Here is a 17661-nt window from a genome sequence, read left to right on the forward strand (position 1 = left end):
TGGCACAAGTTCAATGAAATGGATTCACTTATTTATTGCTGACATCAGCTTAATCCAGTAATTTCACTTCTTGGAACTAACCCAAAGGAAATAGTTTAAGTTGACAATAATAACAAGAACAGATATATTTTCTTCAGTGTTTTTTAAAAGCCAAAAATATAGCAACTTAACTAGCTTAGTAAATACTAAAGGAAAACACTAATATTAAAAATTGTGCATACACACACACACACACACACACACACACACACACACACTGACCACCATTATAGAAAATGTGCACACCAGTGAGGGCAAGACACAAACATTAAAAGTTTAGAGTGAGGGCAATGTGAATCGTTATTATTTGGGGTTTTCAAAAATGAAGGTTCTTTAAATTTTCTATTACATTGTTTTTCAATAAGAGAGGGAAAAAAAGAAAAAAAGAATTCACACCTGAAGCTGGGCCTGAAGAGACCGACGAGCTAACAAACTCTGGATCACATTGGTTCTATCTAGACAGTCCATGCAATTGCTGCGGAACACGCCTTCCTGGTTTGTCACCACTTTGCCAGCAGAGTCTACTAGAAAATAACTAAAACATATTTGTATAAACACTCTCATACAAAGTAGGTCAAATCTACTAATGGTATAACTGTTTTAGAACATGGGTCTCATTTCAGTGACATTACTAAAAGTTATGAATTAAAAAGTCAGACAGGAATGCATGGTCAGGCATATTTCATTATTCTAGATCAAATAGCAGTTCGAATGGCTGAGGCCACACAGCCCCCTATCCAAAAAAGATGTGCACATCAGAGGTCACTACATCTAAGAGAAGTGAAAAAGTAGACTTGGGAGTATTATATAGATTGCTATGCACATCAATCATTTTTCCCAAGGTCAGAAGAGGTTCCTTTAACATTATTATTTCAACTAAGTCCCTTTATATCAGGGTTTCATGGTCCCTGTACAATCCATATCAGACTCCACTGGGTTTTTGGTTAAAAGTAAAAATTCCTGCTTTTTAGATCAACTGAACAGAATCTATGAAGCAAGGGTGGATCTACATACTATATAGGCATTTTTTCTTCTTTTTAAATGGATAACATGCAAATAGTACAAAATATAAAAAGTATAATCAAGTATGATTTGAAAAATTTGCTTCCCTTTCTCTATTTAAATTTAACTACCCAGATAGGAATTCAAAAATCTGACAACACTCAGTGTGATGATTAAGAAAAGGGAGTCTGGAAGTAAATAATCTGTTTGCTAGCCTTAGCACCACAGCAAATACCTAATTTTGTAACTTCAAATAATGTATTTTTATCCACAAAATGGAGGCAATAGTACCTTCATTAGACTGCTTTAAAGTTTGAATGAGATAATTCATAATACACATACACACACACACAAAAGTTTTAATCAGAGTGTACGAAGCATAGCATGAACACTAGATGATATTAATGTATTGAAATTATTCTCCAAAACTCGAAAAGAAGGAAGGAGATACAATAAATTGAGGGCTACATAGAAATCATGGTCTTAGAAATAAAGACCTAAAAGAAGGTGTTTAAATCTACATGAGATTCATGGAGGATTAGTGAGGCAGATTTAGAGTTAGCACACAAGTATACATATGCATGAGAGACAGAGAGTGTGTGTGTATGTGTGTGTGTGTGTGTGTGTTTCTATGTTGTGTGTGTGATGGCACCCCATTAGTACTTAAGAAATAAATGCTAGATTTTTGTAAATATTATTTTGTAAACCCTACAATAAATCTATGAGGTAGGTGTCCTTAGCTCCACTTTACAAACAGAAAAACCAAAGTTTGAAGATATCCAACAGGTGCCTAGGTCACAAGGCTAATGAGAGACAAACTGAGATTTAAACCAAGACAAATCAGACCTGAAAGCCCAGATTCTTTCTACTATCACAAAAGCCTCTGGAAAAAAAGTTATCTTGAGAGATCATCTGAAAGTCACTGGTAAAATCTACTACTGTCCCAGTGGCACAGTGAATGGCAATGGATATGGATTCTGGTATCAATCCTCCTACTTTCTTACTTTCTTGTATAACAGCAATTAATGAGTGAACCCAAGGAACCACACCTCACTCACCAATAAGATGCCAGGCCCAGCCAATGTTTTCACTGATCTCTAATAGCCCAACAACAATAAGGTCAATCTCCCTACATCAGCAATGTTTGTGACAAAAATCTCACAGAAAAAAAAAAAAAAGTAGAACTATTTTTGATTACTTAATATACATAAAAATATATTTTAAAAAACCAAGGGCTAGGGATGCAACTCAGTGATAGAGCACTTGCCAAGCATGCACAAAGCCCTAGGTCCCATCTCCAGCACTGCAGTAACAATAACAACAAAACAAGGGAAAAAGAAACTGAGAAAATGTCTATCAGCAGTTTTATTACATGCCTGTGTAGTTAAAATTAAAAGGCATATCTGAGTCTAGAACTATCACACAGAGGCAGAATAAAATGATAGAATGATTTATAGATTCCTTCTTCTACCTTTAAAATAAGTGAAGACAGATATATGCATAGAATACAGTAAATCTGTGAACCAACGTGATAAATAATATAGTAAATGCATACAGAAAGTACCACAAATATATTCAGACCTTTATTAATACTACTCTTGAGAATTTGGGAAGGGGGGATTTAACAGAAGTAAAAATCTACATATACATGTAACCCAAGTGACACACTGTAGCTTGCTCAGGATAGGAGAAAAGGAAATGAACTGGATGTTTAATGTAAAGGAAAACATTTGTTTCAAATCATGTTAGACCTAATGGAATACAGAAAAGCCACTAACACTAACATTAAAAAGTCTATACAGACTAATAATCAAAAAAACTATGATGGAATGTTTAGTGAAAACAACTCAATATAGAACAGTGGTAAACCAGATCAGTTATGTGAAAATTTGTAAATGTGTTGAAGATAATTTATAATATGAATATATCCAAATGGGTCATTTTTAAGAATTTAGGAATAGTTTTAAATCATCAATTCTCATCTTTCCAATAAAAAATTTAAACAATAAAATAATACACTCAAGGACCAAAATAAAATAGTATACAAAGCACTGACAACTAAGGAAACTTCCTTTGTAAGTCTACTAGATATTATATAATAAATGATTGATATTATATATATATGTATATATACACACACATTCATTCCTTTTACCTCCACAAGAAAACAATATAGCTTACCTTAATTCATCTTGAATTTCTGCTACCTGATCCAATAAAATACTTAGACGATCCCATCTCATATTTTTACATTCCTTATGGAAGTCAAAGGCAATGTATCTAGCAAAAGGAAAGATTCAGATATTGATAAGAAATCATTCAATTTCCTTCTATTAATCATACTTTCAAGGTAGGCACAGTGGTGCATACCTGTAATCCCAATTACTAGGGCAGCTGAAGAAGGAGGATCACAAGTTAAAGGCCAGCCTGGGCAACTTAGTGAGAATGTGTCTCAAAATTTGAAAAAAAAAAAAAAAAAAAAAAAGGAAGTGGGAATATAGCTCACTGGTAGAGCCACCTGAGTTCAAGCCGCAGCACTATACATATCACACCACCTACTGGTGCCCATACTTATGGGGGAGTTTATGTTGTGTGTTGTGTGTGTGTGTGTGTGTGTGTGTGTGTACACATATACGTATACAAATACATACACACATATGTATATATGTATACACACCCACACATAAATACATGCAAACACACTTCTATTTTCACATGTTCTTCAAGGGGCCCTCAGGAGTAGAGAAGTACAATAAATACTAGTGAGGTGGACTAAGTGCAGTAATGAGGTGCATACAATAGAGGCACAGTGCATTTGAACACCCAGTTATACATTTATTCTTTATTCCTATGTGCAAAGAATAGGGTCCCTTTTTATATTTTTCAAATCAATTAACATGTTCAAAATGGTCAAACTCAGTTCAGTGCATGGAGGATCTGTTGGGGATTAAGGGTTGTGGGAAGTGCAGGCAGGAGAGTGTTTAGTTACTGGCCATTCTAACAAAAAATTCACTTTCTTCTATCAATATCTATACATTGCCCATACATGTGGCAGAGATGCTTTTCTTGATGATCAATCTATAATGAGCTTCTCCCAGTTATCACAATTCTAAAAGTTAGAGGAGATCTAATAGTTAAGATGTCCTACCATAAAGCTGAAATGATGCCCTTGAGAGTAGGAAAAAACCATTAAGTCCTAAAAGCCAAGGGAGGAAGGGTACAGAGAACTTGAGCACCATGAACACATGTTCAGGAAGTAGGACTGGATAGGCATTATGCTCTCATCTGCAGAGTGAAAATCCAGATGAAGCACCCGCTTTCATGAGACTCCCTGGGCTCCAACACACCGAAAGATTATGAATGGAGCATGAGCTTTTAACATATAAAGAATGCCCACCATCTCAATAGTTATCTCAAGTGAGAACAGTACCCTCAGAAATAATACAAATATCCAGATTAGTTAATGACACGGAATGCCATTTTCAAAGGAAACTCCAATAAAAGTGGCAATATGATCAGGAGTATTAGTTCTAGCCTTGTTTTTATAACTTTATTTTATTCATTTATTTATTTTACGTGGTGCTGAGGATGGAACCCAGTGCCTCACACAAACTAGGCAAGTGCTTTACTACTGAGCCTCAGCCCCAGCCCCAGCCCTTGCTAAAGCAATCTAAGCAGGCATAATGTTTTAGTAAAGCAAAATGAAAGTGCTACTAGAAAGTGCTACTGTACAACACTGGACCTCTCGTCAACAATACTGTATTGCGTACTTAAAAATTTTGTTAAGGTAGTTCTCATATTAAGTGTTCCTACCATAATAAAATAAAATTAAAGGAAAAAAAAGAAAACCAACAAACCAAAAGAATCTATATAGCTCACTAGCATCTAAACATACTTGGATTCTTAGGCTTGTACCCTTGTTTTAAATCAGTTATGTCTTCCAAGAATGAGTTACAGAGTTATATTCTGATGATTAATTATTTTAAACATATTATTTTACTCTGAACCCAAAGGTTGAGCAGTTTTACTTCTCTCCAAGTTCTAGGAAGAAACCCTTAGAGATACTTCACCTCACACATCTAGATATTTTTCATCCAGTTTCCAAAAGAATAACTTTCCACTGCTAAATGAGTCCTAGTAGTCTTCATAAGTGTGGCCATACAACTTTTCTTTTTCTGGCCATATTCATCCACTTGCTTCACTCATTGTAATAACTGGCTTAACAACTAAAAGGTTTATCAGTACAAGAGACATCTTAGAGACAACAACAAATCTACCATTTGACTGCAGATTTAAATCAACTCACTGATTTTCCTGCCTGCCAGAATATGTATTTATCAACTTTTTAAAAATTCAAATACAATCTTATTATGTTCCTCTGTCTGGTGGTCTTTAGAGTTCACAAAATAAATAGCTTTGGGTTGCTTGTTCTTTAGCAGTAGGCAACCTTCACATTGCCCAAAGGGCATGACTCTAGACTCTTTAATTCACACCTCAAGTTCTCAAAGTTAGCTGTTGTTAAAAACTCCAAATTTCTCAGGACAACTCTGGAGGCAAAAAATGCCTATGGAAACTGTAATAGGCACAGGGATCTAACCAGGGGTGTACACAGGAGCCAACAGATGAACTTTTTCCAGTACACATAAGCTGGACTCCAACCCCAGAGATTCTGATCATCCGGTCTGATGGTATAGATTCTCAGGCACACCTTGTATAGGAGTCCCCTCTCTTGAGTCTCCTAAAGCGTGTATGGGCAGGTTCTACTCTCAAAAGGTGGAATTATGGATGGAGCGAGGATCTGATGAATTTGCTAGAGCTTTTGAGTTAGACAGGAAAGCCTGAAGGTCTTCCCCAAGATTCATTATATTATTCATCTTTGTGTACACTTAAACTTTTCCATACAATTTCTCCCCAAATGCTAGTAACCACTTCTTACTACTGTATACCCCCACTACCCACCCAGTTTCCTAGGGAGAAGCTCCAAATGGGCTGCCTTACTTTGTACCTTTCCACAGGGAAACTGATGTTTTAGGATCCCATCTTTTCACAAGGATGCATAGTATTTGCAACTGTTGCCTGGTATTAGGACAGGCATAGGTAATGTTCCAAATGAGGTCACCATGCAAAAGCTTAACTGATCTAGAAAATATGGTGGTTAACATCAGAGGCCACACACCAAACAATCACAAAAGACTGAAATTCCTGACCTATTGGCCACAGCAAATGCATATTGGCCCTGAGAAATCCAGCAACAGATTCTGAGTGAGGTACCTGATCATTCCACTTCCCAAGGAAGACACCATTGTTGCAAATGTTTGTTCAAGTGGTTTCTCTGAGCCCTTCTGGTTTACCTGTAAAAAAAATTTTAAACACCATAAATAACTTTGTTTATTTAAAGAGAGAGATCAGAAGAATAACAAGGATGCTTCAAGTTCTCATTTTGGCACAGAAACAACAAACCTGGAAGTTATCTGAACTAACTTTGTAGAATAAGTAAAGGTAAAAACAAGGGCAAATATAAAACCCAGTATTATTGTAATCTTGCTCTATAACTCCATTTTAAAATTTTCTACAGGATTTAAAAGTAAAATGAATAAAAACTGTAAATTTATATTATCAGGAACACAATGTGTAAAGCCACAATTTGCAATATCCACAACACAAAAGGGAGGGCAAACCTTTTTAGGATTAGAGCTCTATATGCAACTGAAATTGGTTATAATTAAAATTAGATAGTTTTAACTTTAGAAAGTATATATGATCCTCAGGCTAACCAAAAGAAAGCTACAGAATATACACAAAAGAAAATAAGAAGGCAATTCAAACATATCACTACAAAGAATCAACTAAACACAAAAGAAGATAGCAATGGAGGAAGTAGGTAACAAAAACTACAGGTCATATAGGAAATAAATAGCAAAATGGCAAAAGCAAATCCTTTGTTATCAATAATTAATTTAAATATAAGTGAATTAATTCTTCAATAAAAAGAGATAGATTGGGAGAAAGGATAGAAAAAAGAACGAACCCTATGGTATTTATAAGACATTTACTTTCAAGATACATAACGGATTGAAAGTAAAAGGATGAAAGAAGATATTCTGTGCAAATAGCAATCAAAAGAGCTAGAGCAATTGTATTGGTATCGGGTAAAATATACCCTCAAGTGAAAAGCTGTTATAAGAGAACATTAAATATTAACAAAAGAGTCAATTCACCAAGAAGATCTAACAATTAAAAATAAAGAAGCAACAAGCCATCAGAGTCCAAAAATATAATGAAGCAACACTGGCAATATAAAAGTCTAACCATAATAGTTGAAAACTTTCAATACTTCATTTTTATAACAGACAAAACAATCATACAGAGGATCCATAAGAAAATGGAGAATTTAAGTAACATAGATCCCATTAGGCCAACAAACATGCAGAATACTCCACCCCATTAACAGCAGAATACACATCTTTCCAAAGGGCACATGGAACATTCTCCAGGATAATCCATATGTCAGTCCACAAAGCAAGTCTTCTAACAAATTTTTAAAAAGTAAAATATATTTTCTGATCACAATAACAGAAGAAGAATAGAAATTTCACAAATATGTGAAAGCAACATACTCCTGAACAACCACTGGGTCAAAGAAAAAAATCACCAGAGAAATTAAAAAGTACTTGAGACAAATGGACAATATAATATGCCACAACTTATGAGGTAAAGCAAAAGCAGTGCTAAGAAGAATTTACTGCTATAAAGGCATACAAAAAAAAAAAGGAGAACCTCAATCCATGATCTAATTTCATGTCTAGAAACTAGAAAATAAGAGTCAAATGTCTAGAACTAGAAAAAGGAGAGCAAACTAAACCCAAAGCTAACAAAAGTAAAGGACATGATAAAGATTAGAGCAGAGAGAAACAAAACAAACAGAAAACCAAGAGAGAATACCAACAAAACAAAAAATTCATTGTTTGAAAAGGTTAATAAAATTAAAAAAACTTTAGCTAGAATGACCCCCTCTCCATTCAAAAAAAAAGAGAGAGAAGACTCAAATTACTAAAACTAGGAATGATAGTGAGGACATTACTAACAATTTTTGAGAAATAAAAAGGATTAAAATATTATTTTAATATTAAAATATTAGCACTCATGTATCAACAAATATATAACCTAGATATGAATAAATTCCTAGACATACAGAATCTACCAAAACTTAATCATAAAGAGATAGAAAATATCAATCAACCAATAACTAGAAAGGAGACTGAAGGAGTACTGAAAAGTTTCCCAACAAAAAGCCCTAAACCAAATAGCTTCACAGGTGAATTTTACCAAACATTTATGGAAGAATTAACTCCACTCTTCTTTTTCAAAACACAGAAGAGGGAATGATTTCTAACTTGTTTTATAAGAAAAGGATTATCCTGATATCAAAGTCAAACAGTGATACCACAAAAAAAACTACATATTTATTAAAGATAAAGCAAAGCTGCAGCATACAAAAATCAACACACAATAATCAGTTACATTTCTATACACTAACAGTGAAAAGTTCTAAAAGAAAATTAAGAGTTCCATTTACAATAGCATCAGAAAGAATACTCAGGAATAAACTTATTCAAGGAAATGAAAACATGTTCCCCGAAAACTACATTGCTGAAACTTAAAAATGGAAAGACATCGGTGTTCATGGGCTGACACTTAATATTAAGATGATAATACTACCCAAAGTCATCTACAGAGTCCCTATAATCTCTATTAAAATCTCAATGGCAAAAAATCAGGAAATTAAAAAAAAATCTCAGTGGCATTTTTTGCAGAAATAGAAAAACCTCCTATGGAATGGAATTTCAAGGGACCCCAAATAGCCAAAATAATCTTGCAAAAGGAAGAGGAAGTTGGAGGGGGGATCTCATGCTTCTTGATTTCAAAACTTACTAAAAAAAGCCACAGTGTCATACTGACATAAGGACACACAACACAGGCCAATGGCATAGGCCAGAAGGTCCCCAAATTGGCCCTTGCATATAAGTTCAACTGATTTTTGACAAGGAGGTCTCAACCATTCAATAAGTACTGGACAGTCTTTTTGACAAATGGTGTTCAAAAAACTAGAAATCTATATGCAAAAAATGAAGGTGTACCCTTACCTTACACCACATACAAAAATTAACTCAAAATGGATCAAAGGCCTAAATGTCAGATCTAAAGCTTTTTAAGAAAATTCTTTGAAGAAAATACAGGGACAATTCGTGGATTTAACAATGATTTTGTTTGATATGACACCAAGAGCACAGACAACAAAAGAAAAAACAGATAAGCTGAACTTCATTAGAATTAAAAGCTTTTGTGCACTACATACTACTCTCAAGAGAGTGAAAAGCCAACTGAAAGAATAGGAGAAAATATTTGAAAAAAAACTCTAAATATCCAGGATACACACAGAATGACAACCACTCACAACAGAGACAAAACAAGATCTGGGGATATAGCTCAGCTGGTAGAGGGCTTGCTTTGCATGCACAAGGCCCTGGGTTCAATCCCCAGAATCACAAAAAAAAAAAAAAAAAAGAGAGAGAGAGAGAGAAAAAAAAAATAACCTAACTTAAGTAAACATCATAGAAAAAAAAGAAATGCTCCTAAAAAAAGATACACAAATGGCCAATAAGCACATGAAAAGATGTTCAACATCACCAGTCATTACATAAATCTAAATCAAAACCACTATGAGACACCAATTCCACACCCATTAGTATACCTATCATCAAAATAACTATTGCCAGGGACTGGAGAAACTGCAACCTACCCTAGTGAACTGCCAATAGAAAGGGGCAGCCACTATGGATAACAGTTCTGTTGTTCCTCAAAATATTAAACAGAATCATCACATGATCTATCAATTCCACTTCTAGGAATATACCTAAAAGAATTAAGGGTTGGAGATATGGCTCAGTGGTAGAACGCTTGTCTAGAATGCATGATGCCCTGGGTATAATCCCTAGCACTGGGAGAAAAAAATTAAATCTAAAAGAATTGGAAGCAGAGACTCAAGTAGAGAAACTTGCACATGAATGTTCATAATGGCATCATTCACAATAACCAAAAGGTAGAAATAAGCTAAATAACTATCAATAGATTAATGTAGCATACAGCTACAACAGAATACTATTCAATCTTAAAAAAGAATAAAATTCTGAAACATGCTACAACGTGGATGAATCTTTAAAATGTTTATAACATTTATACTAAGTAAAATAAGTAAAATTCAAAAGGACAAAGATAATATGATTCTATTTACATTGGAAACCTAAAATAGGGAAGTTCAGAGAGATTGGAAATAAAATAATTAATAGAGGCTGGTGTGTGGGAGGTAATAGGAAGTTATTACTTAATGAGTACAGAGTTTGGTATGATGAAAAGTAGCAGAAATGAATAGTGGTGATGGGTATAAAACACTATGAAATATTTAATGCCTCTGAACTGTATATTTAAAAAATGTTTAAAATTATAAATTTTCTATTAACAAAATTAAGTTATTGTTTTATTTCCACCCCCCAAAGAAACATGCAAGAAACCTACCAGATTGATTATGACTTGTTTTCCATAAATAATTACTTGTGAATCAAAATGCCTTTGGAAACCATCCATCTAGAGAGGGGAAATAGATATTTACCATATTACATTATAGGAATATTTTATAATTTTTTTAAAGTACCTCCTTAAATGTCCCATTTCTATACTCAAGAAAGCATATCAGAATGCTTTCTAGATATTCTAAATACTATGTAGTAAACAGTAATTACAAGCCATTTTACTCTGAGCTACAATACTAGTCTAATTCTGAGCACAACCTCAAATAAAATATACTAAGTATTTTCAACAGCATAAGTTGTAAATCTTACTTAGCTCCCTCAAATCTGTACTTGCCATCAACATTCAAGCACAGTCATTTCCCACGTATTTCTAATATGCAATCTTTGAAGCTTTTTGGTTTAGAGGTTCACTGTGTACCAAAATCAAGAAGGACCTCAAGATGTTGAATTCTGCTTATGGAGAACTAGTGCTTTATATGCAAACCTAAATGGCCCCTGAGCTTCCACTTTTAGCCAATGAAAGATACACACATGATTTGCTACTTTGTTGATCTGCGGCCGTGGTTTGTACTTGAGGTTTGGTCTTTGGGACCAGAAAACAGGGATTGATCCTCGAGTCTAAAAGGAAAGAGAGAAATGTGAAATCAAACACATACAAACTGTTTTTCTCAACTTACTCATTGTTAGCAGTATAAATATTAGTGACTCTGCAAAGGTAAAAGATAATGCAACCTACCAGCTATGGAAGAGGTACATACACACCTACTCCAAAAGTTCATATTTTGTAGGAAAATGCTCAGAAAGGACTCTTTGTCCTAATTTTACATACATGGCATTTGTGTAGTAGACAGTTTTGTATTTTCCCTAAATTCTAAAATAAATCAATTTACCCGCAAGTAAAAATTAATAAGGCATGTTTATTATATAATTTGGCAGCATGAAAATTTTTAAAATTACTTTATTCGTTCTTAAAGGAATTATGTTATGAACACATGAATACATTACACACTATCACTGGAGCAGGAGTGATCCACAATTCCATGAGGAGGCAACAGATGAGAGGTATTACTTCACAGTGAAGTGCAAGACAGGCAAAGCCAACCAGAAGCCAACAGCCTATCCTCAGACAAGTGACTACATTTCCATAACCATACCCCTCCCTCCCCTACCCTCTCCTTTAGGTATTTAAGAGCAGGAAATGTCAGCAGAACAGTGCCTGATTAATGAACAATTCTTTGGGGAGGGGAGGGGGGTACTTCTTACACATGGTAGACAAAGATATTACTTAAAGAGGGGAAAGGAAGGGGAGGAAGATTCCAACATGACAGAAAATTATGATCAAGCAGAAAAGGCCAAAAGGCAGGCTGCCAATCAGACACCGTCATAACTTGCCTGTACAAATGAAGCCCTGCTCCCATTATAGTGAACAATTTGTTCTGTTTCTACAAAGTTAGCTGCATGGCCTTCAGAATCAATTCCTAAATCGAGAAAAAATTAAGGTTTAATTATAATTAGTACATAAGAAACACACCAGAAACTCACTAATTCAAGTTCACTTAAAACAAATTAACTCAGTTCAAATTTAAGGGAAAGTACTTATAAAATTAAAATTTAAACAAATACATTACATATAACCTGAAAACTAACAGCTTACTGATTTAAACAGGTTTAAATAGGAGTTTTAAAGACCTATTAGTAGGGCTGGTGTTGTGGCTCAGCGGGAGAGTGCTCGCCTTGCACATGCGAGACCCTGGGTTTGATCCTCAGCACCCATATACAAAAATAAACAAGTGAAATAAAGGTGTTGTGTCCAACTACATCTAAAAAATAAATATTAAAAAAAAAGACCTATTAGTAAACAAATGAAGCTAGTCACTTTTTTTTTATACAAACTTTTTCTAAAACAGTGCTTCTTGAGACATCTTCCAAAAAAAAAAAAATTCTCAAGCATGTCCATAAATCCTACTTTGAAAAACAGTACTCTGAAAGTTGAAAAACAATCAACTTAAGTGATCATACTTAGTAATTACACAATATTATAGGCAAATGAGGCCCACAACAGTAATACTGTTTAGTTATAATAATTCAGAGGATTTCTGAAAGATGCCTGTTAATTTTAATTATCAAAATAAACACAGAAACTGCATATGATTCTAGAGCTTCTAAATTCCATGAATATACCAATGAAACCTGGTGTGGAAAGTACTGCTCTACAGTGTTGGCAGAGCTTAGTCCTTTCCAGTATCTGAAGTGCTCCCTTACAAAGTTATTTATATTTTTTTTTGCTAACAAAGGCTTGCTAAGCAAAAGCAACTTTCAAGCTAGTCCCTAACACAAATTACTAAATTCTCAGAAAGCAATGAGCTCTCAAAATATTTTTAGCACCCTTTCTATGTGATATATTTCTCAAATATAGCATTTTGAGGTATGTGTGCAGTATTATTGTTTTTGTTAATGTATTACCACAAGAGGACAAAATTATTGAGCCAAATTAGCAGTGACTTGATCTTAATAATCCTAAGATTATCTTCAGAGGCACAAGCTGTTTTTTTTTACTTCCATAATTCCAATTAAGAAACAATATAGAGTTACTTTTACAATGAAGAGAGGAGGAAGAATGGAAAAGGGAAAGGGAGAAGAAAAGGTGAGAGAGATCTCTTTATGAAAAGATTGCCAAGACATACCAAATTTTAAAAAAGGAAGAAAACAGGGCATAGGAAAATGTAAAGTGTATAACTACTGTCTACAAAAGAAGAAAAATAATTAACACATACCTGTCCAACATAAAATTATCCAGAAGGATGAATAAGAAACTAACATGTGATTACTTGGTAGGACTAAGAACTGAGCAGATGAAGACAACAATGGGACGGACATTTTTAGTACCTCTTAAAATCTTTTTTAAAATTTGAAATATGCAAATTTACTGCCTATTAAAAATTGCAATTATAAAATATACTTCTATCAAAGAAAACCTAGTTCCTACAAGAGAATTTCTAACTCTAAATTTTGGTTCTGTGATCTTGGCCAGATCACTCACTCAATATCTTTCTTCCTCTGCTATGTCATCTATAATTTGAGATTAACCAAATAATCTCTCTATCGTTCTGGCCCCAAACTTTGATGATTTAATATGATTTTATCTGATATATTCTGGTTAAAAGAAGAAAAGTAGAAGGAACTATTTTTCATAATAAGAGCAACTTTTAATGTAGCTTTTAAAAGTTTGACTTGAACAAATTAGCATGTCACTAGTATAAAACCTATAGAACAAATGCTCAAAATGTAAACATTTTACAAAGTGAAGGCAAGAGGTCAAATGTCTAGCTTTACACAGGTAAATAAATCAAGAGTAATAAGAGAAAGAATATTCTAATATGAGTTTAGGTTATTGAAATCTACAGAATTCAGCTGTACTTTCCAACATCTAACAAACGTGCTTTTCCTCTTAGAGCTGTTAAAGAAGTAGCATATAGTGTCACGTTGTAATCATGTGATTACATTAGTTGGAGTAAAACACACGAGACCTACCTATTATAATGAAGCAGGATACAAATATTTAACAAAGCTATTAAATAATAATGAATACAAAACACAAAAGATTACAGTCATATCACCATAAGAGAGATGTTGATTAGAGATAGATATGACCTGGTACTGAATCACACTGACAAAAAGAAGCTCACCTCTTACATAATAACGCACGCCAGCTCTGAAACAACTCCTCCTGGAGATGAGAATCCAATTGAAGTATTTTCCATTGATAGAACATGAGTGCATAGTAATAACTTAACCATATTAAAAAAATATAACATGTAGAAATATATGTATCATTTTTATATTTGACTATTGTTACCCTAATATCAATGGTCCTTAAGAGAAAAAGGGACAGAACACGCAAATTTTTCTGGTTCCCCATGATATTCACAAGTCTTTAGTAAGTGGAGCCACTCCCCTTTTTAGTTTCAATACATGCAACCATGAGTTAAAAGCACAGAGCTTGTTTTTGAGTTTTATAAAAATGGTCCTTCACTATTTATAAACTTCAAGCCCTTTTTTTTTCTTCCCTATAAGCCCCCAAGATTCATCTTAACATTGCATAAAGCACTTTAGTCCTCTTTAGTGCTATGTGTAATCTTTAAGGACCATGCCACAAAAGACCTAATTCTTCTGCTGATGGAACTTGTATTCATAGTTTTACTCTAACATGTTGCTGTGAGCATGTCTGTAAATATCTCCTGGTATGAATGTATTGGGAACACACAGGAGGAGGGCTGGCAAATTCACAAAGAGAATGCCAAACAAAATGGCGGTACCATTTTGACCCCAGCAATGTGAATCACTAATGATTCATTCCTATTACCTGGCATCATCAGACTTAATAATGGCTCTTCTTAGGCTCCCACAACACCAGAGAAGATTTCAAGGCAGCATTATTCATTTACTCACCCAAATTATCTATTTAGAGGCAGGGCACAAAAATGAGTAAGACATGAGCCTACTCTCAGAGAGCTAAATCTACCAGAAAATATGACTACTTTGTGAATCACTTCCCTCTGATTACGAGATATATATATATAAAGAACAAAATACAACACTATAATTTTAAAAAGTGAATGAATTCATCTCTATTCTTATCAATAAGGTAACTCCCAGCATGACCCACTGCTACTCCCCAGGATGTCCATTTCACAGTCTCCTCACCTCCAACACTCCTCTCAGTCCACTCACAACCAATAACAAGGTTTCCTATTTCACTGTGAAGATAAAAGTCCTCTAAATGCTCCTACCACCAGCACCCATATCCACACCTCAGCTTGGCTTCTACAGTGTTGGGTTAACAGCATGATGGGCCCTCTACCCGTGCCTAGCACTCCACCTCATCCACTCACAGGCATCCTTCAGCATGCAGTCTTCTCCTTCTCCTAAATCTTTAAAAATTTGGTAATATCCCTTAGTTAGGGAGAAGCAAAAACATAATCTCCTTCCCCAATAGTCATCATATTTAACTAATCAGCAGCATATCAGCTACTCACACCCTCTTGGAAACTTTGCTTGCTCCTGGGACCCGATTTCTGACCTGGTTTTCCTCTTCCTCACTGGCTTTTGCTGGTTCATATTCATTTCTCTGACTTTTTAAAAACTATTTTTAGTTGTAGACAGACACAATACCTTTATTTTATTTATTTATTTTTATGTGGTGCTAAGGATCAAACCCAGGGCCTCACACGTGCTAGTCAAGCGCTCTAGCACTGAGCTACAACCCCATCTCCTTTTTCTCTGATTTTTGAAGTGTGGAATACCCTAGTACCTGCTGTTTTAGCTCACTTGCTTGGGATCCTCACTTCTCAAGTCCTTCATCCTCATTGAGGACTACAGTTCATGAATCTAACATTTTTTCTCTATCTAGAACTCCATCCCCCTTCAGGTCATTTCTCCCTGACACCCCTTTCCCATAACTGTTTCTCTTCTCTGTACATTTCTTCCTTTGATGACCTCATCCAGTTCTATGGCTTGAAATGCCATCTATACCCTGAATATATTCAAATTTGTCTCCAGCATGAACTTCTTCCCTGAACTCCAGTCCCATCTGATCCAATGCCTTCTCATCATCTTTATTTGGTTATCTATGGAAACCTCAAGCTTAACAGTTCAAAATGGACTCTGATAATCTTTTTCTACCTTCAGTCCACCTCCATACTCTGGCCAAGAACCTCAGAGTCACACTAATCTCTTTTTCATTCACCATGTACAATATTAGAAAATTCTGTTGGTTTTGTCTTTAAAAGTTACCTAAAATCTGATCATCTTTCACCAATGTCACATTTCCACCCTGGTCCTAAGCAACTCACTTCTCAGCTGGATGACTCCAACTCATTCTTCCTAAATTTTCCTTGCATCCATCCACCCTTGCTCACCTTTGGCCCATTCTCTATATCACAATCAGAGTGACACTGTCTTACCATGCCAATTTTCAAACTCAAACCCTCCTCAAAATTTTTCATCACAGTGAAAGTAAAAGCTACAGCTATTTCAGAAAACTCTTAGTTATCTGCGCCCAGCTGATGACAGAATGCAGCTGAACACTGCTCCTGCCTCTCCTTGTCTACACTCTGCTCCAGCCATGCTTTTGCCTTATTCCTTTGTACTTGCAGACCTCTCTCTATGTTATGTGAAAATGGAACTATGTTCCTAGTCACCAATTTACATTAAACAAAAGCTCATTTAATGCTTTAAATGTAAAGTGAGCCAGGCACAGTGGCATACACCTGTGGTCAGGAGGCAAGAGGATCATGAGTTCAAAGCCAGCCTCAGGAACTTAGCAAGGCCCTGAGTAACTTAGTGAGACCCTGTTTCAAAATTTAAAAAATGAAAAATAAAAAGGGCTGTGGATTTGGCTCAGTAATTAAGTACCCCCAGGTTCAATCCTGGTACAAAAAATAAAATAAAATAAAGTGAAATAGGTAAGCCTTTTATCCTGAGATTTTCTGATGTTTATTCTTTCATAATTATGTAAAACGTTTCCTCTATTACTTTCCTGCTTTTAAGTAGAACAAATATAAAAATAAAATCCTGTTAACATAATGAATAAATAAGACTGTTGTGACAATAAGTTTCTTGGGGTTACTTGATAAAAAGATATTACCTCAATTTCTATACACCACAGTCCTAATTACAAACACTCATTAGCATATACTGTACCTATTCTTCAAGAGCCAGCTCACTTCTCTTCCCTATTTTTATTAATTTATCTCTGCTAAGGACATGTTTTTTAAATGAGCTTACAATTATACAACCACTACTTAATTTGCATTTGTGCTATGGTTTTCCCCAAGCATTATTCTTTATACTTAATTTTCATTTTTATCATTACTTTAAATGCAAATAAAATTTTTAATTGCATTTCTCCTCTCCAAGCTGTCAATCATCCTAGTCTCTCAATCTAGCTTTATTAATTACTAAGGAATGGTTTCATTTAAACAGACAAGTTCACACTTCTATTGCACAATTCACCGATATAATATAAAATAAA

The 17661-nt window shown here is 34.7% G+C and overlaps 1 protein-coding gene across 1 annotated transcript in view; it reads right to left on the minus strand.

The window, feature by feature from the left end:
- Nucleotides 1-17661, minus strand: part of Sacm1l (SAC1 like phosphatidylinositide phosphatase) — a 56271-nt gene that overhangs the window by 8771 nt on the left and 29839 nt on the right. Inside the window, exons 8-14 of the mRNA XM_005337895.5 lie at nt 14315-14416; nt 12021-12106; nt 11160-11246; nt 10615-10683; nt 6313-6392; nt 3223-3321; nt 436-574 (exon numbers count right to left, since the gene is read on the minus strand). Coding sequence (XP_005337952.1) covers nt 436-574; nt 3223-3321; nt 6313-6392; nt 10615-10683; nt 11160-11246; nt 12021-12106; nt 14315-14416 — 662 coding nt within the window. The remainder of the gene's footprint in view (nt 1-435; nt 575-3222; nt 3322-6312; nt 6393-10614; nt 10684-11159; nt 11247-12020; nt 12107-14314; nt 14417-17661) is intronic.

The sequence above is a fragment of the Ictidomys tridecemlineatus genome, chromosome 2, assembly GCF_052094955.1.
Source record: "Ictidomys tridecemlineatus isolate mIctTri1 chromosome 2, mIctTri1.hap1, whole genome shotgun sequence".
Taxonomy (NCBI): domain Eukaryota; kingdom Metazoa; phylum Chordata; class Mammalia; order Rodentia; family Sciuridae; genus Ictidomys; species Ictidomys tridecemlineatus.